Source organism: Prionailurus bengalensis, chromosome C2 (assembly GCF_016509475.1).
Source record: "Prionailurus bengalensis isolate Pbe53 chromosome C2, Fcat_Pben_1.1_paternal_pri, whole genome shotgun sequence".
NCBI lineage: Eukaryota > Metazoa > Chordata > Mammalia > Carnivora > Felidae > Prionailurus > Prionailurus bengalensis.
In genome coordinates, this window is record NC_057350.1 from 46,421,356 (window position 1) to 46,447,029 (window position 25,674).

The window sequence follows — 25,674 nt, forward strand, 5'->3', positions numbered from 1 at the left end:
GTTTTTCCAATTTTAGGATCAGATACTTAAAGAATTTGTAAACAGATTTACTACAGGCTAAAAGTTAAACTTTAAAAACTATTAATTAAATGGAAAACAACACTAAGGTACAATTTAATGTGCAAATAAAATGCCACTACTTTATGTTACCTTTAGTGATCGTCTTTGATACATATTTTCTCATTACCATGGTCAAGTGTGGACATGTCAGAAGGAAACAAGACTCTGGTCGCTGAGTTTGTTCTCAGAGGACTTACAGAGAGATCATGGCTGCAGTTCCTCTTTTTCCTCATGTTCTTGGTCATCTACATCATCACCATGGTGGGCAACGTTGGACTGATGGCTCTTATTTGGAAGGATGCCCATCTTTACATGCCTATGTACTTGTTCCTTGGTGGTTTAGCCTTTGCCGATGCTTGTACTTCAACCTCTGTAACTCCCAAGATGCTAGTCAATTTCTTAGACAAGACTGCAATGATATCCCTAGCAGAGTGCATCACCCAATTTTACTTTTTTGCTTCCAGTGCAACTACAGAATGTTTCCTTCGGGTAGTGATGGCCTATGACGCTATGTAGCCATATGTAACCCCTTGCTTTATCCAGTGATAATGTCCAACAGACTCTGCATTCAGTTGATAATTATTTCATATGCAATCAGTTTTCTGCATCCCCTGATTCACATGAGTTTGTTATTAAGATTAACTTTCTGCAGGTCTAACATTATTATAATGTTAGAATATTATTCTATGCATAGAATGTATAGAATACACATTATTATAATGTATTAGAATAATACATTATTTCTACTGTGAAATTTTACAACTATTCCAAATTTCATCTATTTGACCCATATATTAATGCACTAATGATATTTATTTTTGCAGCTTTAATACAAATATCCACTTTAATGACCATCATAATCTCTTATCCTCGTGTGCTCTTCGACATTCTGAAAAAGAAGTCTGAAAAGGGCAGAAGCAAAGCCTTCTCTACATGCAGTGCCCACTTGCTCTCTGTCTCACTGTACTGTGGCACTCTCATCTTCACCTATGTGTGTCCTGCATCCAGTCTAGACGAAGATCAGGACAAACTGTATTCCCTATTTTACACTATTGTAATTCCCCCGCTAAACCCATTTATTTACAGCTTGAGAAAATAAAGAGGCTATAGGTGCCTTGAGATGAGCTACAAAGAAGTAAATAGTTGTCCAGGGAAATTTCAAATTGTTTCTGTTCTCACCCTTTGCATAAACGAGTTCTTAAATCTTACAGATTAGGCATGGTTCTGCCCTTTTACTAAAGAGCTAGTGGTCAGGGTGGTCGCTAAGCAATGGGTGAAGGAACCCAGGTTCACACAATGTTTACTTGGATATACATCCAATTAAAGTTATTACATCAGTTGAAATGACTCCTACTACTAATTGTTGATTTATTTAAAAATATTGTAATTCCTTCTTATCTGAACATTTAGTCTTTGAAAATTTGATATCTGCAAGGGACTCCTCCCCTAAATTCCACTTAATAATTGACAGTAACTGAGGCTGGTGTGTTAATGGGAGTCATTTAGTTCATGACTGATCCTAGCTCACTGAGCTTGACCTGCATGTTAATAAGGCTCTGTGATGTTTTTTACCACATCATGATAAAATGACAAAAACTTAGATTCTTGGAAGAAAAATGTTTCTGAAATAAAGGGGAGGAAAATTAATAAAAGTGAAAATTAATAAAATTAATAAAAATGAAGAGTTTGAAAAAATTGGTGCATTTTAATAACAACAGTTAAAAAAAAAGTTGGCTTGAATTAAATAATGGAACATCAAGATTTTAATTTCCCATATCTAGAAGCCCACATACTAACTTTCATACAGGAAGGGCAATATAATAGAATGGTATTTTGGAATTTGCAGATTTGGAAATATCTCAAGACATAGCTTTCTTAGACATTTCAGATCTCCTGTACTCTATTTACATGACTATTTTGTTACAATAGTAAGTTGGTAAACATTTGCATAGAGATTACTTTGCTCTCCTACATTAGGTAGATGGCAAAGCGGAGGGCAAGGATGAGAAACTGGTTAAGCATATATGGATGCAGGCAAAAAATTGAGCTAGTGGTCCTTTTTTCTTTAAGTTTATTTATTTATTTATTTTTGAGAGAGAGAGAGAGAGAGAGAGAGAGAGAAAGAGAGATACAGAGACAGAGAGACAGAGAAAAAGAGGGCGCACATATGGGGAGGGGCAGAGAGAAGCAGAGATAATCCCAAGTAGGCTCCCCGCTGTCAGAGCAGAGTCCAACACTGGGCTGGAACTCACAAACTGTGTGATCATGACCTGAGCCAAAATCAAGAGTCATATGCTTACCTGACTGAGCCAACCAGGCACCCCTAGACTAATTTATTTTAGTATACTATAATTGACATAGATTCCTTTTTTCTTTTCGTTTCTTTTTCTTTCCTTTCTTTCTTTTCTTTTCTTTCTTTTTTTTTTTTTTTTTTTTGGCGAGGACTTAATTATGTTCCTTGAGCAATCTGTTTGTTCAAGCACTGTGTTAAAAAAAAAAAGAATTCATAGGAAATAAAAATTAAATTCAAGTTGTTGAAGCAGGAGTGAAAATGGTCCTCTTGTTAAAGTATTTTAAAAGTTATATTTAGGGTTTTTTTTTCTTTAATTCCAACAAACATCAAAATACTTACCTAAAATGAAGACAGTATGCATCATAAATTTATCAATCATTTGACTTATGAATATAAATGAAAATATTCAATTCATTTTAATAGGCTTACAATTTTATTGCCATAGGTTCCCATTAGAAATGGCTTTTTAAAATGTTAGACAACTGAATGCATTCTTTTGAAAAGTACTATTGACTGCAGAAAACTGTGGTTAATTTTACTGTTTTGGTGGCTAACAATGGCACAGGATTTTTAAAAAAAATTTTTTAATGTTTATTTACTTTTTGAGAGAGACAGAGAGAGAGTGAGTGTGGCAGGGGCAGAGAGAGGGTGACACAGAATCCAAAGGAGGCTCCAGGCTCTGAGCTGTCAACACAGAGCCCGACATGGGGCTTGAACTCACAACCCGTGAGATAATGACCTGAGCTGAAGTCAGATGCTCAACCAACTAAGCCACACAGGCAACCCCCCTGCCCTGCTGCCTTTTTTTTTTTAATATCTAATGTGGATATTTTTAATTTATAGGTTAGGATTGATTTTTGCATTACATTTTCCTTACTTTTGATTAGGGCCCTGTTCCAATAATTTACCATTATGTTCTGTTACAATCTTTTAAATTTTTGTTATCATTTTGACAAAAATAAATGTTTCCATGCATATATGTCTCGACAGTTGTTTTGTTTGTTTGTTTTATTTTTTTGCTTTTTTGTTTTTTACTTTGAGGGTATGGCACTTACATAATGTTTCTAATTTCTGCAATGATATTTCATGACAGAATTATTAAAGGTAGAACCAATTATTAAAAACTTGTTAATCCTTTAGTATATGTAATGCTAACAAATGAAGACTTTGTTTCGTAACCACAGTGAAATTATTATACATAACAGAATTAATTGCTTAACATTATTTAATATCAATCTGTGTTCCGTATTCCCAATTTGTATCAAAAATTTGTTGTTTCTTTGTTTGAATCAGGATTTAAACAAAGTATATCTATTGCATTTTGATGATGGTTCTTAAATTTCTTTTCATCTATAATAGTTTTCTCTTCCTCCTTTTTTCATGTCATTTATCTGTTGAATAAACTGGTTTATTTTATATAGAATTTTTCACATTTTGGATCTGGCTGATAGTATCTTTGTGATAAAGGTAATGTATACTTAGAGAACTGATGATAGAATTAGATCTACAAGCTTACTTAAATCCAGAACATATTAATTTTATTAGCTGTGGATGGCCTATTGTGTGTTATTAAGAATAAAATTTATGATTTTATTTTTAATAAAACTATTCACTTCATCCATATTTTAAAATTTATTTATCTAGAACTAGACAAAGACTCACATAATGGTTTTTACATTTATGGGTTTGGAAAGTTACTTCCCTTTTATCATTTTTTTCTCACTTAGGAAAATGTAGGTTAGCTAATAATTTTTCTATTTTGTAGGTATTTTAAAAGAATTAGCTTATAATTTTAAAAATTACATCTAACTTTGTTTGCTCTTATCTAATTCTTTACTTTCTCCTAGTTTTAAATTTTTTCCATTGGCTCTCCTTTCTTGTAATATTTTGGTTTCTTCTAGATTTTATATCCATAGTTGAATTTATTGATTTCATTTTAGCTTTATTTTTGATATGGTCTGTATTCTTTTTTTTTAATTCTTTTTTTTTTTAATATTTATTATTCTTGAGAGACAAAGAAACAGAGCATGAGCAGGAGAGGAGCAGAGAGAGAGGGAGACACAGAATCCGAAGCAGGCTCCAGGCTCTGAGCTGTCAGCACAAAGCCCAATGCGGGGCTCTAACCCACAAACTGTGAGATCATGACCTGAACCAAAGTCAGTTGCTTAACTGACTGAGACACTGAGCCACCCTGAAGTTGTCTGTATTATATTATGGATTTTCTTCCAAATGGAATTTAGTTGCTGAGTGTTTTGCATGTTTCTGGTTTTCTACCTCTTATTGTTCATATGGAGTTTCCATTTATGTTAACTTTCTACAGATCCAACATAAAAACACCAGTTCTATTTTGAATTCGTGTTGCCATATAAAATTTCCAAACAGATGAATCTATTAATGCATTGATTCTTTTTGGTTTCTCAGTCTTTATTCAAACTTCACTCCTATGAACAATTAAATTAAGTTTCTTACACCCATGTCATCTTTGGCATACTGAAAAAGAATTATGAAAAAGGCTGAAGTAATGCCTTCTCCACAGCAGTGGCCATTTGCTCACGGTTCTCCTGTTCTCTTACAACACTCTTTTTTTTTCAGATTTGCGAGTCTTGAATCTGCCCCAGATGAAGAACAGGGCAAAATGCATCCTTTGTTGTATATTATTGCAATTCTCTACTAAATCTCTTCTTACACATACAGCAAAAGAAACAAGTTTAAGGTGGACTAATAAAATGATAAAGGAATACACATTTCTCAAATAAAATGTCCTTACCATTTTTTCAATTTTTATTTAAATAAGCACAAAACCTAAATGGACATCTTGCACATTGATAATACTCAATGCATTTTTTAGTTAAAAAAAATAGAAAATGTGTAAACTTTATATTACTATGTTATAAAAATATGGCTGATGACTTTAAGCAATTATTAAGTCTTTTAAACACCCAGTCAATTTGTCAGAATTTAAGATTTGTTCTTCAGCTGTAGGCAAGAGTGAAGCAATGTTTCAGTTGCTTTCACTCTTATATCATCATCTTTGTAGATGACTATTGAATGAGTAAATGCATGAGAGCTCTACTTCCAATGATAACCCTTTCTGGAAACAGCTTGAAGCACATGCAAAGTCTTCTAAAAGCCTTCCATAAAACCAAACAATTTCCAGCTGCATTATTCTTGCTTTGTAAGACTTTTACACCCAAGAAATTATTTGGAATTAAATAGTATAAAGTTCATGAGTTTTAAAAACAAAAGTGACTATACACATCATCTTAAAGCATTTCAAGGTAATTACAGTCACCTAAAAAAAAAGTACTTCTAAATAAGTATCCTCCTTGCTGACATTTAAATATTTGTCTTGGGGCGCCTGGGTGGCGCAGTCGGTTGAGCGTCCGACTTCAGCCAGGTCACGATCTCGCGGTCCGTGAGTTCGAGCCCCGCGTCAGGCTCTGGGCTGATGGCTCAGAGCCTGGAGCCTGTTTCCGATTCTGTGTCTCCCTCTCTCTCTGCCCCTTCCCCGTTCATGCTCTGTCTCTCTCTGTCCCAAAAATAAATAAACGTTGAAAATAAATAAATAAATAAATAAATAAATAAATAAAATATTTGTCTAAACATATAGACAAATACATAGCAATAGTTTTCACAATAAGTAGAGTTAAAAATTTCTGGTAAGTATGAATTACCCTTTTCATTCTGACAGTATCAATGAAAAAAATCATTATTAGAAGTACTGTTTATACAAAATTAATTTTTTAGTAATTACAAACCACTTGAAAATTTTCAGTGTTTCTAATCAGTCTTCTAATAATGGTGTTTCATTTTAGAGAGACTGATTAAATTAAAACTTTATTATATCCTCCTATCTCCTTGTAATTTTTTTCCTTCCAGCATGGTATCCACTGTAAGATTTTTGACCTCTTTATTTATATTCTTGTATTTTGGTGAACAATAAAACAAAAATATTTGTCTAAATGAGCAATGATTTTCTGTTTCTGCTACATCTTTCCTGATGTATGATTCTTAGACAATAATTCCTACTCTATTCTGTGTTGCTTAACATACATTTTTACAGAAAATTCTGTATATAAGCTAGCATTGTACTGAAAAATAGTCTATTAAACTCTAAGTGCCTCCTATACCACTGCTTCTACTGAGCCTAAAGTAGGTCTGTGGGCCTACGTGTACAGGTGGTACAACGTGTGGGTACCACCTTGACGACAGTGGATTAGAGAAGTCACATTACGCTTTTCAGTCTACAGCCCTCTCATAGTTTTTCTACTGTTTCTGTTTTTGCCATCTTCATGTACATCCATTCTATGCCTAATGATGTATGGGGTCAGGCCATATGAATATGGTTTCTGTCACCATGAATGGCATGTTCAGTTAAGAATATCTGAGACTATAATATTAATAAGGCCAGCTACTCAAAACTGTACTAAAATTTCTGTTTGGGCCAGATGAGTAGTCACCTTATGATATAAATCAGTGGAACACATACCAGGGGAAATATTATCCATTTGTAATTAAACTGGTAGGAGAATAGGTAATGGGCATTTGACAGGTACGTAATAGGTTGTTGAGCATTGGAATTGGGGCTTTATTCAAATTGCAAGGACTCAGAGAAGGTTTTTGAGTGGAATAATTTGATAAGGGCTAAACTATATTTGAATGCATGATCTAATATATGGGCATGCACATTGAATGCTAGACAACATTATCAATGAACTGAAGAAATACAAGGCCTTAGCCATCCTATAAAATCTGAGAAAAAGGCAAATTAGGTGATAAATTAAATGTAAATCTACCACCACACTCCATCACCCAAACCAATGGAACGTTGTTTCTATGAATGGCACCATTAAGAAAAAATACTGTATCAATAGCAGACTGGCCATCTGATTTCACTGAAACAGTTCATTGTACTGAGACAAAATCACAGCAGTTCCATGGAAATATTGTGTGGTAAATTTATACCAATACATTAAATATTAATTAATTAGTGTCCTAGGCTATCGGGAGGAGAATAAAGCTCTTTAAGTTGAGGCTGTGTCACTTTCTCACTGATCAAAGGTCTGAAGAAAAAGCATTACAATCTCTGAACATGGAACATAAATGGGTCACTCAGAAGGATATTTTCTTTCTTTTAGTACTTGGGAATATGGCTGCTTCTTACACAGGAAAATCTATCCCATAAATTTCCACCTCTTCAATCTCAGTGATAAGCTAAAAAAAAAAAAAAAGTGGGGGTGCTGAGTTACAACCAAATCAAGAAAGAAAGTATATTTCCTTCTCCTTCCTACTTTTCTACTTCCATAATCTACTTAAATGCTCATAGAGCCCAATAACCAAAAAATCCTTAGAATTCCAGGCACAGTGGAGAATATACTTGTAAAGCAGTTAGGATCCTCTAGTCAAATATCTTCATTTTTTACAAGTGAGGAGTGTTAATGCTATACCACACAGAATTAACAGAGGCAGTTCCTTATAACTTTTATTCTCACTTGAACACGCAAGGCTTCCTCTTGTACATTCAATAAGCTACTACCTGAGAGGAAGAGACATCAGCAATTAACTGAGTTCAAGAGTCAGTTGCAGTCATCAGGCCAGGAGTTGTGTTGTGTGAAATGGCAAAACAAATTAACAGCAGCAAAAATTAAAAGTTGGAACAAAGGCTCTGACGCTGGTTGAGTTAGTATTAAGGTGTTCTGAAGGAGAATGAGGGGAATAAAGCTTCCAGCTGAACTGGAAAAGAAAGCCTCTGTGGCCAAGAGTAAAACATAATGCAATGGTTAAAAGTTACTGCTCTGATGAGGAACCACAGGGCCTTTGGTATTAAATTTGCACAGTCCACAAAGTTACCCACACACAGCATAATTTTCCCTTTCACTGAGTGAATTCACAGTTACTACACAACCAGTATTTCCCAGAGAAAGCCTTTGAAGCTCAAGAGAACTAAGCCACAAATCCTATTATTCATCAGAAATTTGGGGTTTTACTATCCCCAACCTACATCAGATTTCTGTTGTATGCTTTACTATGTCTAAGTCAGTGAAAGGATAATTTTGCAATTCTTGTTTGTCATTTTCCTATGACCTGTTCCCATTACTACAGAAAATGTAGTGCTAACCAGTGGGCACTCTCAGGCTTCTACCCTGGTTCCTGAGCCCTTGTCAGCCCCATCACAAAAGTGTGTGTGTGCTGCTCACACAGAGGCAAGCATGTCACACAGATTCTGATGGGCCTGGAGAGATGCTGGCAGCTTTGCAGCTGTTTAAGGAGAACTCCTTACATTGCTACACTAAGATTAGAAAAACAAAGGGATAAATTCTGGTTTTGTGTTTTTGTTTTTTTTTCTCATCAACATTGCATATGAAAGCCATGATTTTTAACCTTTTAATTTACTATACATTTTGATTTTTAACTTCAGCTCCTAGATTCTGTTGTCAAATAAATAGACTCATTCACCCTAAAGAATCTATTAGCTACAATGGACCAAAGGTTGGTACAGAGAATGAATGGATAGGTTTTAGGATGAGGAAAGGGATATATAGGCTTAAGAATTTTGATCTTCTAAGAGTGATCATAAGTTATGCTTAAGGGTTTAAATGGAATCTCATCCATGGGTGTGCGAACAGTGCTGATCTCAGTGGTTTGGCATTTTATAAAGATGATTTTGGCCCAAATTCAGATTTTGGTGGGAGAATATATTAGAAAATACACATAGATTATTAAAAGGATATGTGAGTATTCTAGGCAGGAGATGGAGTTTTCTTGAATTTTGAGAAAAGTAGGTGGTTTCAACAGGTATTAAAGAGATAAAAGCCATGAGTTTGATAATAGTTCTGATGGGTTCAAGGCGGGAATTCAGTGTCAAGGATGACTCTCAGGTTTCTTTCTTTAAAAACGGGGTAATGATGATGCCATTAACTGAGAATGGGAAGGCAGGATGAGGGCCACACTTGGTGATACTGTTTACAAAGACTCTGAATTTGGATCTGGACATTCTGAGTTTCATGAGTTTTTGAGACATTTGAAGAAACTATCCGGTGGTTGGAATGTGGCAACATCAAGAGCAATAAGAGAAAGGAAATTATTATGACCTAAAAATTGCTCAGGGGTAGTTTGTCAAGATGCCCTCACAGTGAACTCTAACGACACAAAGTGTATTTCTAATTGTTACACCTGCTATGCCTGGGTTATTCCCCAATTAGCTCACAATGCCCAGTAGAACAGCTTTGCCCCCATCCTACAGGGAATCAATCCATTGGTAATTTTTACTCAGGGAATTTAAAATATATTTTTTTCTTTTTCATGAATAGATTTGGAAAAGAGTACAAATAAATACCTTCTCCCTGCAGTTGAGGTTTCCAAGGAAAATCTTTGCGCAAGTAATCACTGCTTCATTCTGCACCTTCCACTTTTCTTCATTTAAAGATTTTAGGAGGAAGTACAGTGGATGTGGGTGTGAAAGCAGCTAGAAACTTCATCAGTTTGGCGATTCATAAAGATGTCTCTGGCCCCAATGTAAAGTATGGTAGAGGGAAATTTATATTTCTTCCCTTTAGAAACCCACCATCTTTCCTTCAAGAAACCCATCATTTCTCAATCTCGAAAAGACTTTAAGAAACTGAGTGAGGACACTAGGATCCATCTAATTTTCATTATTTGTAGTTTTTCAATTTTTTTATTTGATAATGAGACATCCAGGTGAGAAATGAAAATCCTGGTAACCCTATGAGGTTTTTCGTTTAATTTCAGGGTAGACCATTCTGGATGCTTGTCATAAATACTAAATGTTTGACTGATGAGGGGACACAAATAATAATATTTCTTTTTAATAGTAAACTTGAGATAATAGAAAAAGGAGGCAAATGATAAAATGATGATAATGACTCAAGAATTTCAGAGGTTATTTCATACCATAGAAACTTTTCATTGTCAGGCTAAGGACAACTAAATTATGCTGCTTAAACTTCCTTAATTTGTTCATGGAATCATGAAAAGATGAGCTAAAGTCACCAATGATAACATTATTGAGCCCCTTGTTTCCAACGGATATATGTGTGTGCATATGTGTGTGTGTATATGCATACACACACATATAAATGTGTATATCTATATGATATAGAGATACATATGAATATTGAAGAGATCTAAGAACTTAATAGCTCTTGACCTAATTATAAAAATAGGGTGTATCAATTATGGGTTTAAAGTTGGCAAGAAACCTAGGTAGGCTCACTCAGGACAAAACCCCACCTTACAAATTAAATGACTTGCTCTCAGTGTCTATTAAGGCTAATTCTTAGAAGAGACATTTCAGTCATTCTTGCTGCATGTGCTGTGTTTCTAGGCCTTCTCATGGGTATATGCTTTAAAAGATAAATTTTTAATGTTATTTGTTTTTGAGAGAGAGAGGGGAAGAGAGAGCAAGGGAGGGGCAGAGAGAGAGGGGGGGACAGAGGATCCGAAGTGGGCTCTGTGCCGACAGCAGAGAGCCTGATGCGAGGCTGGAACTCACGAACTGTGAGATCATGACCTGAGCTGAAGTTAGATGCTTAACTGATGGAGCCACCCTTGCACCCAAAAGATAAATTTTTAAAGCTATTTTTTTTCTCTTCTCAAGGAATATGGGAAATAACTCCTCATTCTCCCTAATGTTGAACCATTATGAAAATATTGTCTATGGAGCTATTTTAAAGTTAAACAATACAATTTGGGTATATAGGTAGATTTTTAAATGTATTTTAATCAGCAAGAAGTGTGTGTATACAATTGTGTTATTCATTTTATTTTGGGAAACAATGAATTTACACATCAAATTATAGATAGATTTTTCTCCTTCTAGGTGATCTAAGAGTCTGTGCATTCACCTCTAAATACCTTGGGATCTCTTCTTTGGATTTGCTTTTAGACAACATTTATAGGTCATAGAACAAAATCAAGCAAATTATTTCAGGGATACATCAAATATAAAGAAAGGAACCTGAAAATGAAGAAAACTATTTAAAAAAAACATTGTGTTTATATATCTAACTTTGTTTACAAAAAAATTTTTGTCTGAGACACAGAGGGAAATTACTCTCGATGGATGAATTCAGATACAACTGAAAATATTCAAAAGCATATGCTACATAATCCAAAACCTTTTCTGTATTTTAAAATACGGAAAACCTATAAAATAAAATTTACTTATGATTAATTCCTAATTTTTCATTAAAATATTTATTGCCACCTACTAAATGCAATAGTATTATTATTCCTGTTGCTCTCTTTTTCTCTTCTTTACTATTAAAATTTAAGACTATCCTTAAATATATGTCATTGACCATATATAAATATCTATAATTCTATAAAATAGGATGACTATATATCGTGTTTTTATCACAAAAGCAGTTTTGGAGGTACTGTGTGTTTTTCTCCTCCTTTATTCTCCCCTCTCACCTCCACCAGACAATAAATATTAACAAGCTAGGGCCTATCATTTTATACAATCTTTATGTTCTTATTGTTTTTGCAAATATGTGTGTGTGTGTGTGTGTGTGTGTGTTTTCACAGATCTACAGAATGGGAATTTTAAGACTCTATTATCTATTTGTTTACTGAGATAATGTTAAATACATTTCTCTGCATTTTATTTTTCTCACATTCCTAGCAATTGTGGAAATTTCTTTCAGACAACTCATAGATCAATAGCTCATTTTATTGATTTTAGCTATAATATTGGTTAGTCTGGTTATGCCAAAATTTGTTCAACCATTGTTTCATCCTGTTGGTTTACATATTATTTCCAGTCTTTTGCCACTGTGAACAATGTTGTTGTAGACTTTTCTACCTATGAAATATGTTATTGCTGTAGAATAGATAGAAGGCATGGGTTGCTGAGTTGAAAAGTATGTGTATTTTTATTTATTTTTTATTATTAAAAAAATTTAATGCTTATTTATTTTTGAGAGGGAGAGACAGAGCAAGCTGAGGAGGTGCAGAGAGAGAGAGGGAGACACAGAATCTGAAGCAGGCTCCAGGCTCTGAGGTGTCAGCACATGGGATTCGAACTCACAAACTGTAAGTGAGATCATGATGTGGGCCAAAGTTGGGTGCTTAACTGACTGAGCCACCAAGGTGCCCCTGTGTATTTTTTTTAAATATTACCAAATTGTTTTTCAGTCTTAATAATTTACATTTTTATTAGTAAGGATGACAGTGGCATTTTCTAAATTCTAACAATCAGATTTTGCTAATCTGAGGAATGAAAAATAACGTCTTATTTTAATTACACATCTTGAGTACTAAGGAAGATGCTCACCTTCCTCACATTAACTCAATGTGTTGACATATTCTGTGACTTGCCCATTCAATTCCATTTTTGTTTTCTGTCGAATTACTTGACTTTTCTTACCAATTAGTAATATTTCCTAGCATGTGATAGGAACTAATATTTAGCCTATTATATTAACTATACATATTTTTCCAACATTTTATTCATCTTTTACCTTGTGAAATATTTGATACATACTTCATTTTCATGTATTTAAACATTATATTAAATACACTTATATCCTTCTTTATAATTCGTGGGTTTCTTAGAGATTTTTGTAATATATTTAAATTATATTTATTTCATGAATTTTCTTAGAATATTTAAATTGTTTTTTTTTAATTTTTTACTTTTAAGCCCTTGATCCAGTAACAATTTTAAAACAGACATGGAAAACAAAGCCATTTTTACTTTTTTTTTCCTGAAATAGGCAAATGTAGCCATAATATTTTCTCAGTTGAAAAATCACCCATGTACTATATTAAATTCCAATACATATACTTGAATAAGTCTTTGGAGTCTTTATTTGGTTTTACTATTATATTTTCCTATTTTCATGTCATATTATATTCTATTAAAGGCTTTATGTTGTAACACCACTGCACACTTAACTTTGTTACTGTTCATATTTTCCTTGTCTCTTTAAAATAATTTTATTTTATAAGAACTTTATGCTTATGCTATTATGTTAAAAAGCAGTTAGGATTCAGGGGCACCTGGGTGGCTCAGTCAGTTAAGTGACCAACTCCTGATTTTGGCTCAGGTCATGATCTTGCAGTTTGTGGGATTGAGCCCCACACTGAGCTCTGTGAAGCCTGCTTGGGATACTCCTCTCTCTGCCCCTCTCCTGCTCAGGCTCTGTCTCTCTCTTTCAAAATAGATAAATAAAAATAAATAATCTTAAAAACAACTAACTGAATTTAATTTCTAGCTGAAATTGAATTCTAATGACATATTTATAATACTAGGTCTTCTTATCTGAGAACATATTTTGGCTATTTCTTTAGAAATTGTATAATACTTTTCGGTAAGTTTTACAATTTTATTCACAAGGTCTTATATATTTTAAAAATATTTCAATGTATTTTAAGGTGTGTGGCTATTGTAACTGGTATATATCCTTTTTATTTCTTTCTTGCTTGCACTGAAAAAAATCTCATGATTATTTATGTATTCATCCTGCATCTGGTACTTATTAAAGTCATAATGTTATTTGTTTAATTGTAACAACATAACATTAGTAAAAATATGAATTTATCTCCTACAATTTTTATGACATTTCATTATATCTTTGTTATATTTTGTTTTCATATCTTAGATGTATTGAAGTTTCTGAAAAATACTGTACAATAATGGTCAGAGTAAGCATTTCAATCTGTCCTAATTTGAGGAAGATGCTATATTGTTTAGAATGCATGCTATTGTCTTTGATTACTCATCTTTAGCATATTTCAAAAGCTTAATTCTATTTTTAAAGCTTTTATAATTAGAAGATGATTATTAAATTGAAATTAATTTTTTCCAAATTAAAACACAAAACCACTTCTCTTATACAAGTAATAAACTCTCTATATATAATAAATTATATATAATAAGTATGTATAAATATAAATACATAAAATAAATATACATAATAAATTCCATATATATGGTGTGTATATGGTATATATATATATATATATATATATATATATATATATATATATATATTCCCCTTAATTTTGAGGAACAGTTGCCCAAATACATACTGTTTGTAAAGAATACTGAAGTGTAAAGAAGGAAGATACATTTATTTGCAAATAAAATGTGATTATTTTCACAGTCTTTTATGACTCTGTTTTTCACTTATTCTTCCGTTTCAGTGATCAACTTGAGTGAATCTGATGGAAACAAAACACAGGTGATGGAGTTTGTTCTCATGGGACTTACAGATCTTCCAGGGCTGCAGGTCCCCCTGTTCCTGGTGTTCTTGGTCATCTACCTCACTACCATGGTGGGCAACCTCGGACTGATTTTTCTCATCTGGAAGGACCCCCATCTTCATACCCCCATGTACTTACTCCTTGGCAGTTTGGCCTTTGCAGATGCTTGTTCCTCCACCTCTGTGACTCCCAAGATGCTGATGAATTTTTTATCCAACAATCACTTGATATCCCTGGTTGAATGCATCACCCAATTTTATATTTTTGCTTCCAGTGCAAACACTGAATGTTTCCTTCTGGTAGTGATGGCCTATGATCGCTATGTAGCTATATGTAATCCTTTGCTTTATCCAGTGGTGATGTCCAATATCTTTTGCATTCGGTTATTAGGTGTTTCATATATTATAGGGTTTCTTCATCCTATGATGCACACCAGTTTGTTATTTAGATTAACTTTCTGCAAGTCCAATGTAATACATTATTTCTACTGTGAAATTTTACAGCTGTTTAAGATTTCCTGTACTGACCCTAGAGTTAATATGCTCTTAATTTTTATATTTTCAGTCTTTATACAATCTTTCACCTTTATGACTATTATCATCTCTTACTCCCATGTCCTCTTTGCCATCCTGAAAAAGAAGTCTGAAAAGGGCAGGAGTAAGGCCTTCTCCACATGTAGCGCCCACTTGCTCTCTGTCTCTTTGTTCTATGGCACTCTCTTCTTCATGTATGTGTGTCCTGGGTCTGGCCCAGCTGAAAATCAAGATAAAATGTATTCTGTATTTTACACAATCATAATTCCCCTGCTAAATCCTTTTATTTACAGTTTGAGAAACAAAGAGGTTATAAATGCCTTGAGGAGAATAATAAAATATAAATAGTTCTTAAGGCAAAATTTAAACTTGCTCATTTCAAACTTTGCAAAATACAAGGGGTCTGAAGTTATGAAAAGGAGCTTTGGCTTTATAAGTTTAACAGAAGGCAGTGTCCAGGGCAGTTTCTGAGTGCTGTATGATGAAAGCTTCATTGGGTATTTGTTTCAATGTAAGGAGATCTTAATATCACACAGAACTGAATCCCTAATTAAAAATAGACCAACTTTAAGAAAACTAAGCATTTAAAATTTGTGATTTTTGACTCTTTGTACATTTCCTCTAAATTAGATATAATAATAGTTTGTAATATGATTGTAGCAGATATTTATGTTTCTTTGCTTGAGGGTGGAATGACTGAGCCAAGATAATTGTCCAAAGCCTGCATATCAAAAGTTTTGCTGCTTTTCCAGTTTGCATTCTGACCAACAGTGTAAGAGGGTTTCCCCTTCTCTTTATCCTCAGCAACACCTGTTGTTTCTTGTGTTGTTAATCTTAGCCATTCTGACAGGTAGGAGGTGGTATCTCACCGTAGTTTTGATCTGTATATCCCTGATGATAAGTGATGTTGAGCATCTTTTCACGTTTCTGTTGGCCATCTAGATGTCTTCTTTAGAAAAATGTCTATTCATGTCTTCTGCCCATTTTTTAAGTAGATTATTTGTTTCTCCCATGTTGTGTTGTACAAGTTCTTTATATACTTTGGATATTAACCCCTTTATCAGATATGTCATTTGTAAATATCTTCTCCCATTCCAAAGACTGCCTTTTAGGTTTGTTGATTGTTTTCTCCACTGTGTAGAAGTTTTTATCTTCTTTTTTAATGTTTTTTTTTTTATTTTTGAGGAGAGAAAGCATGAATGGGGTGGGGGGAGTGAGGTAGACAGAATCTGAAGCAGGCTCTGCACTGTCTGCACAAAGCCAACGTGGGGCTTGAACTCACAACTCACAAACCGTGAGATGGTGACCTGAGCCGAAGTTGGACCTCAACTGACTGAGCCACCCAGGCACCCCAGAAGCTTTCTATCTTAACGAAGTCCCAATAGTTTATTTTTGATTTTGTTTTCCTTGCCTCTGGAAACATGTCTAGTAACAAGTTTCTATGGCTGAGGTCAAAGAGGTTGCTACCTGTGTTCTCCTCTAGGATTTTGATGGTTTCCTGTCTCACATTTAGGTCTTTCATCCATTTGGAATTTATTTTTGTGTATGGCATAAGAAATGATCCAGCAGTGCGCTCCTAGGTATTTCCCCAAATGATATAAAAATACAGATTCAAAGGGATACATGCACCTCAATGTTTATAGCTGCATTATCAACAATAGCCAAATTATGGAAAAAGCCCAAAGGTCCATTGACTGATGAATGGATAAAGAAGATGTGGTATATATGTAATGGAATGTTACTCAGCCATCAAAAAGAATGAAATCTTGCCATTTGCAATGACATGGCATAGCTAGAGAGTATTATGCTAAGCAAAATAAGTCAGAGGAAGACAAATAACATGATTTCACTCATATGTGGAATTTAAGAAACAAAACACATGGATATAGTGGGGAAATAAAAGAGAGGCTAAACAGGAGATAGACCCTTAACTACAGAGAACAAACAGAGGGCTGTTGGAGGGGAAGTGGGCAGGGGGATGGGTTAAATAGGTGAAGGGTTTTAGGAGGCCACCTGTTGTGATGAGCACTGGGTGTTTTATGTAAGTGATGAATCACTAAATTCTACACCTGAAACTAATATTACACTGTGTATTAATGAAACTGGAATTTAAGCAAAAACTTGAATGAAAAAAAAAGTCTTGCTGCCTTTCGATTGTTCAGAGACTCAGATGAAGCGACTTCTTAGAGGAAACTGTCCTGAAGAGAAAACTTTCTTTGTAGTGAAGAAAATATTTTAAAAAGCACAGAATATAAGAGAATGGTGGATATTATTGAGAAGAATCTTAACTGGGATAAAATAAAAAGTAGACAATTAATTAAAAGTATGGCTCAACTGTATGAAAATACACAGTATATTTTATCAGGGAAATTATAGGCAATATTGGTACTCAAGAATTTGTAGATACTGGAAGATTTCAGGATATATCTTCTCAGACATTAGGAATATGCTGCATTTATCTTTTCATGTTTAATCATGCAGAAACGTAAGTTTCCATAGTTATTGGTCTTATAATCTCTTACATGTCTATTACTCAAGTAAAAATAATTTACTTCTTTAGTTAGACAATGAAACATATCTTAATTTGGGTAAGTGCCACTATGGAATGTTTTTTTATTTCTGAAATGATTATAAAAACTTTCAGTGTAATATTTATTTTTCATTCATTGGCTACTCTAAGAAATATGTAGTGACTTTCTCCATTGGACATATGAATTTAAAGGAATTCTAAAGTGGCAAATGTATAATTTGTCTCAATCTGTAATATCTTTGGCTACCTATTGCCACTGCAAAATATCCAGGTGATGGCTTGATATTGGTGAGCAGTAAGGAAGAATTAAGAGGAAGAATAGCATATTCAGAAAATCTGATGTACAGACCTAACAGGAATGCAAGCTAGGAAGATGTAAGGCTGAGGACTGAAGCCAGCACTGTACAGGTCCTCCAGCATATTTTAGATAATCTTTGACTTTTTGACAGGGCACAAAGAGTACATGAATGTAAAATGATTACATCAATGTGCTTGGCAATCTAAACAGGGAGAGACAAGAAGAGGGTACACATTGAAGTGAACTGAAATCACAATTTCTACAAACCAAATACAGTATTAGGAGAAAATGATCCTTGTCATATAAATGGAGGTACTTAATAGAGGCATCTTGGTGCTGATGGAGATTTAAATGACTATTCTATGTTTCTGCACGGTCCTATGTCCTCTCTTCAACTAGGCAGAGGGAAAGGTTTAGATTTGTAAATAAGGACACTATTATTTCAAAATACAAGTGCTGTGAAACCATATAATATTTAAACTAATAAGAAAATTTAACATATTGGGGTATTTATTGTTTAAGAGTATTTTAGGGAAGAACCTCCTACTGAAGAGGTTCTATGGTACATTTACAACCTTTCAGCTGGTGACTCTAAAAGTGGCAAGTCAGGATCAGTCTGAAATACACATCATCAAGCCATTTCCTAGAAACAAAGGAAATTTTGGATTCCTAAGCTAAACATCCTCAATGGATAGCATTTATCCATATTCACAAGGATATGTTCGTGGTGAACCCCTTCAGACTCTAGGGGTAAAGAGAATATCTACAACCTTAAAGACAGAGACTGGATTACTACTAAAGGAAAGGTATGTATGGTAACATTTTGTCTGTTGCACTGAGACTACAAAGACAATGAAACCACATTTATAAACTATTGAGGGAAAAATAATGGGTTCCATAAATAGTATTGAGACAAACTGTATGCAGAGAAACTGTGAATGGCTGGGCAGGCTGAGGGCACTGCTCAATTCAGGGGCAGTATTCATGACACAATATTGTGTGGCTGACTGCCTTGTGCATAAGATGCTATAAGCAATGGACCAATAGATGATGATAATGTGACTGGTAACTGTATTGTAAGCATATGTTAGAGTTTAAACTCAAAAATAAATTAAATAATATCCCATCACTCTTAACAGAATTTTGGCAAATATTAGAGGATACTCCTTTTTAATTAAGAGGCCCTATGATAAGTGTTATGTAGTATAAACTGTATGCTATAACTCACTTTGAGACAGTGTTTTCTGCTTTTCTAAGCCTATAAAAGCAAATTTCATCATTCCTTTGGTTATTTGTGGACAAGTCACAACTTTAGTTTTTTGAGAATGGGTTGCTTGAGAGATATTCTGACCTGCTATGATAGCTAGTGCTGAATGGCTCATTCACTGTCAATCACAGGTCACACTGCCCACTGATTCCTATAGATTCCTTGTCGTAGATACTGTTGATGGTTGCCCATATCTTTTTTAGCTGTACATCTGCATCTGAGGGCTTTCTCTTATGGCCAGAGCGATTCTACCCTCACTTAAGGCAGACTAGGAAACTGAGAAGTAAATGTTCTTTTTAGAATCTCTTCCAGATCATCTATCAACCAATGACTGATGGGAGATGGTGAGTAAATACCCTCAATTCTTTGTCCTTTGGTTGATATAATGCTTTTGAAATTCATGCCTAATGATGTCTCCAAAAAAAGATTAAGCTTGATTGCCCACAGTTGTAATTTTTTTTAAATTACCTTTTATTGGCTACATTCCCTTTCCTGTCTCACTTTCTCATTCATCTCATCAACTGTTCCTAAATAAATTACTTGCACTCAAATCATGTCTCAGGGTCTGGAAGAACATGAAGATGCCCTTATTCTCTTAAGGTCATATTGTATATTTTATACAGGAATCAGGCATACCTGTACCATCTTATTTCAATATGACACAATTATTTCTTGGTATAACATTATTTGAAGATAGATTGTGATGAATTAAAGTGATATACTGTATACTGTAAAGGAACCACCAAAAAAATAGACAATGTATAAATAATAAGCCAAAGGTGGATATAAAGTGAAATCACAAAAAGCCTCTATTAATCCAAAAGCAGTCAGGAAAAGAAAAGAAGGAGAATGAAGAACAGATGGAATGGACATAGAACATCTATCATGTTAGCTAAAATGGTAACTTTTAATCCAACCACATCAATAATCTCATTGAATATAAATGGTATTATATACCAAATATAAGACAGATTATCTGATTGGATTCAAAAGCAAGATCTAATCATATACTGTTCAAAAGAAACACATCAAATATAAAGTCTTAGATAAATTATAAGTAAAAGGATAGAAAACAGATCCATCATGCAAACACAAATCAAAAAAAAAAAAAGCTATAGCGGCTATGGAGCAAAACACACCTTAGATTAAGGAATATTACCAAGGATAAAGAGGGACATTGCAAAATTATATAGGGTTATATAGGGTTCAATTCATTAAGACAAAATAATACTAAATATGTAATCACTGAACAATGGAGCTTCAAAATACTTGAAGAAAAAATGACAAAGTGGAAATGAGAACCAGACAAATTCACAATTATAGATTAGGTTTATAGTACTCCTTTTTCAATAATTTATTTGGCAATTAAAAACCATCCTTCCAGGGACACCTGGCTGGCTCAGTCAATGGAGCATGTGACTCCTGATCTCGGGGTTGTAAGTTTGAGCCCCATGTTGAATGTAGAGATTATTTTAAAACAAAATTAAAAAAAAAATGTCATCCTTCTAAATACCCATATGTCAAAGAGATAGTAATAAGGAAGAATATATTTTAAATAAAGTGAAAATAAAAATACAAATGTTTAAGTATGTGGGATATAGGTAAAATAGTGCTTAAAGAAAAATTTATATCATTAAATGCTTATATTAGAAAATAAAAATAATTAAATTAAGGTTAAAAATTCTACATTAAGACATTATAAAAAGAACAAATTAAATCCAAAGAAAGCAAAAAGAAATTTTTAAATTAAGAACACAAGTCAATTAAATTGAAACAAAAATAATACAGAAAAATCAACTAAACGAAAAGCCTGGTTTTTATTTATTTTTTTTATATCCAGTTTCTCTACTTCTTTTTTTTATTATATGAAATTTATTGTCAAATTAGTTTCCATACAACACCCAGTGCTCATCCCAAAAGATGCCCTCTTCAATGCACAACAACTCCCCTCCCCTCCCTCCCACCCCCATCAACCCTCAGTTTGTTCTCAGTTTTTAAGAGTCTCTTATGCTTTGGCTCACTCTCCCACTCTAACGTAGTTTTTTTTCTTTTTTTTCCATGGGTTTCTGTTAAGTTTCTCAGGATCCACATAAGAGTGAAAACATATGGTATCTGTCTTTCTCTGTATGGCTTATTTCACTTAGCATCACACTCTCCAGTTCCATCCACGTTGCTACAAAGGGCCATATTTCGTTCTTTCTCATTGCCACATATTACTCCATTGTGTATATAAACCACAATTTCTTTATCCATTCATCAGTTGATGGACATTTAGGCTCTTTCCATAATTCGGCTATTGTTGAGAGTGCTGCTATAAACATTGGGGTACAAGTGCCCCTATGCATCAGTACACCTGTATCCCTTGGATAAATTCCTAGCAGTGCTATTGCTGGGTCATAGGGTAGGCCTATTTTTAATTTTTTGAGGAACTTCCACACTGTTTTCCAGAGTGGCTGCACCAGTTTGCATTCCCACCAACAGTGCAAGAGGGTTCCCGTTTCTCCACATCCTCTCCAGCATCTATAGTCTCCTGATTTGTTCATTTTGGCCACTCTGACTGGCATGAGGTGATATCTGAGTGTGGTTTTGATTTGTATTTCCCTGATGAGGAGTGACGCTGAACATCTTTTCATGTGCCTGTTGGCCATCAGGATGTCTTCTTTAGAGAGGTGTCTATTCATGCCCTCTGCCCATTTCTTCACTGGATTATTTCTTTTTGGGTGTGGAGTTTGGTGAGCTCTTTATAGATTTTGGATACTAGCCCTTTGTCCGATATGTCATTTGCAAATATCTTTTCCCATTCTGTTGGTTGCCTTTTAGTTTTGTTGGTTGTTTCCTTTGCTGTGCAGAAGCTTTTTATCTTCATAAGGTCCCAGTAGTTCATTTTTGCTTTTAATTCCCTTGCCTTTGGGGATGTGTCGAGTAAGAGATTGCTATGGCTGAGGTCAGAGAGGTCTTTTCCTGCTTTCTCCTCTAGGGTTTTGATGGTTTCCTGTCTCACATTCAGGTCCTTTATCCATTTTGAGTTTATTTTTGTGAATGGTGTGAGAAAGTGGTCTAGTTTCAACCTTCTGCATGTTGCTGTCCAGTTCTCCCAGCACCATTTGTTAAAGAGCCTGTCTTTTTTCCATTGGATATTCTTTCCTGCTTTGTCAAAGATTAGTTGGCCATATGTTTGTGGGTCTAGTTCTGGGGTTTCTATTCTATTCCATTGGTCTCTGTGTCTGTTTTTGTGCCAATACCATGCTGTCTTGATGATGACAGCTTTAGTAGTAGAGGCTAAAGTCTGGGATTGTGATGCCTCCTGCTTTGGTCTTCTTCTTCAAAATTCCTTTGGCTATTCGGGGCCTTTTGTGGTTCCATATGAATTTTAGGATTGCTTGTTCTAGTTTCAAGAAGAATGCTGGTGCAATTTTGATTGGGATTGCATTGAATGTGTAGATAGCTTTGGGTAGTATTGACATTTTAACAATATTTATTCTTCCAACCCATGAGCACGGAATGTTTTTCCATTTCTTTATATCTTCTTCAATTTCCTTCAGAAGCTTTCTATAGTTTTCAGCATACAGATCTTGTACATCTTTGGTTAGATTTATTCCTAGGTATTTTATGCTTCTTGGTGCAATTGTGAATGGGATCAGTTTCTTTATTTGTCTTTCTGTTGCTTCATTATTAGTGTATAAGAATGCAACTGATTTCTCTACATTGATTTTGTATCCTGCGACTTTGCTGAATTCATGTATCAGTTCTAGCAGACTTTTGGTGGAGTCTATCGGATTTTCCATGTATAATATCATGTCATCTGCAAAAAGTGAAAGCTTAACTTCATCTTTGCCAATTTTGATGCCTTTGATTTCCTTTAGTTGTCTGATTGCTGATGCTAGCACTTCCAACACTGTTAAACAACAGCGGTGAGAGGGGACATCCCTGTCGTGTTCCTGATCAATAAAACTGATCAATAAAACTGATAAACTTTTAGCCAAACAGGCCAAGAAGAAAAAAGACTTAAGTTACTAAATGATCAAAAATGCAAATATCAGAACATAAAAAATTATGTATGCTATACATTCAGATGCTATAATGTTTAAAGAACAAATAAAGATATATCTTGAATAGCTTTATGTACAAAAATTATGTCATCTAGATAAAATGAACAAATTCCTTGAAAATATGCAAACTACCAAGGCTTATTTAAGAAGAAATAGATAACCTGACTACTTGCATTTTTTGTTTGAATTTTTAGTTAAAATCTTCAAAGAAAAGCCCAGTCTATATACTTTATATAAAACAGATAATCAGAAGAAACTGAATCATATTCCAGGAGTTTTGAGAAGTACGTAAGTCTTTCAGATGTTCTAGAAAAATATGTAAGTGCATGGAAAAGAAACCAAACCATACTGTTTTCTGAGCTTTAGTCAAAATAACATATTCTGTAAGTGTTCTTCAACATACAGAAATCCCTTTAGAGACTTCCTTTATCTCTACCTCTCTCAACTAAAAAGTATATAATCAAATGCTCCTCAAAATCACAATGCAGCTCTTTCTGTCCATGAGTCCTATCCTTGTGCTATAATAAAAGAATCTCTTTGCATCAAAAAAGCCCAGAAAACCAAAACCAAAAAAAAAAACAAAAAAAACAAACCATAGGAAATTATGGCCTACACTAGAGCTCCAAGGGGCTTTTTCCTTATAAGTACAATTTGAATCTTGATTTCTAGTGTGAAAGAAATGGAGCCAAAAAGAACATGTTACCCATGGTGCACAAGACTGGCATGTGTTGGCCAGACTAAAGCTTAGTGACCAGTTTGAAGAAGAAATGAAATAAAGCTGGCCATATTTAGAAGGAAAAGCCCATAAGTAAGTTTACTTCTCTGTTTTGGAAGGAGAGAGAGATGACTGGGCCTGTTTTAGGGCAGCATGCATTGGGGGACTGCTTGGTATGTCTGCTAAAAGGGGAGAAGAATAATGGTAAGTAAAAGCCACAGGCCAACCTTTGGATGCTCCATAAACACATGTGGTCCTGCCAGAATCTAGTCATTTCATATATCATATTAAAATCTCCTTTTATTTTAATAAATTTCCTAAAAGAGGTAAAAATGAAAGTGCAGGAGGGATCAGAGTAAGGACTTGAACCCTTTCTCTAGAACTTTCACTCTGCATATTAAGCATGAATAGCAGTTTACAAAACTATCTCTACTGCATAATTTCCCTACCTGCAAACATGTGGATGTACGTATGCATGACACTATGTATGATAGTTAAAAATATATGAAAGCAGTAGCAAATCAGATAAATAATGTGCAAGACCTATACCCAGAAAAAGAAAAAAAATGCCTTATTGAAAGAAATTAAAGAATAACTAAATCAATGGAAAGACAGGTTGGATGATTCAATATTTAAGAAAATGTCAATTCTCCCTAAATGCATCTATAGATTTAATAAAAGTCCAATCAAAATCATAGTAGGATTTCTTAAGAAACTGATAAAGCTAATTATATTATTCACATGGAAATGTAAACGATGTAGAAATACTTGAAAAAGAAGAACAAAGTTAGTGGTCTAACAATATCTGATTCCATGACTTCATATAGAACTTCAGTATCAAGACAGTGCTGTATTGTTATAAAGATAGACAAATAAATGAGTGGGACAGAATGAAGTCCAGAAATAAACCCATACACATATGGACAGCTGATTTTGCAAAGGTACAAGGGTAATTTAGTAGAGAAAATAGTTTTTTCAATAAATTATGCAGAAACAATTGGATATCTATATGCAGAAAAGGAACTTTGATACAGATAATATGCAAAAAGAATTGTAGACATAAATGCACAATCAAGAACTACAACACCAGAGGATACAGGTTAAGATGGCAGAGGAGTAGGGCAACTATAAGTTTGCCTCATCCCTGGAACACAGCTAGATCAATATCAAATCATTCTGCACACCCAATAAATCGATCTGAGGACTGAGAGAACAAAACTGCGTATCTCCAAGTAGAAAAACAACCACCTCATGGAAGGTAGGAGCTGCAGAGAGTTGACTTGGGGGAGAAAAGAGTCATGGATGCTGTGGACAGGAGGGAGCCTTGATCACAGAGAGAGGAGCAAGAGAGAAAGAGAGAGAGAAAGAGAGAGAGAGAAAGAGCGAAAAAAAAAACATGTGCAGGGGAGAAAACTCTTCCCCACAACCATTGACTGGGAAAACAAGGCAGATTAAAATCACAATTTTTTAAAAAATAAGCAGTAAAGTACAAAGTCTGAAGTTTTAGAGGTTTGTGCCATTGACAGGGTCCTGCACCTGGCAAGTTTAGCAGTGCTCCAGTGGGGAAGGAGGTGGAGATGGGAGCGGAGAGTGTGCTCTGAGGATCCTCTGGGATCACTTTTATGGAGTTCCCTTTTATGGAGTACATTTGGAAGGGGGGCACTGCTTTCCATAGACAAATGGCCCTGAGGGCACCAC

The 25,674-nt window shown here is 34.4% G+C and overlaps 1 protein-coding gene and 1 pseudogene across 1 annotated transcript; both read left to right on the forward strand.

The window, feature by feature from the left end:
* Positions 1-204: 204 nt before the first annotated feature.
* LOC122492347 lies at positions 205-1,184 on the forward strand (annotated as a pseudogene).
* Positions 1,185-9,290: 8,106 nt separating this feature from the next.
* On the forward strand, positions 9,291-15,465 carry LOC122490961 (olfactory receptor 5AC1-like). Its single transcript, XM_043593278.1, has 2 exons — positions 9,291-9,393; positions 14,525-15,465. The coding sequence occupies exons 1-2, from the start codon at positions 9,291-9,293 to the stop codon at positions 15,463-15,465; spliced, it is 1,044 nt and encodes a 347-aa protein (XP_043449213.1).
* Positions 15,466-25,674: the final 10,209 nt, after the last annotated feature.

Excerpts from the sequence above, each read along its gene's own strand:
- LOC122490961 (XM_043593278.1), top strand. The coding sequence starts at position 9,291 with ATGAGGGCCACACTTGGTGATACTGTTTACAAAGACTCTGAATTTGGA. Across the intron at positions 9,394-14,524 it reads TTTGAAGAAACTATCCGGTG|TGATCAACTTGAGTGAATCT; the intron begins GTTGGAATGTGG and ends CTTCCGTTTCAG.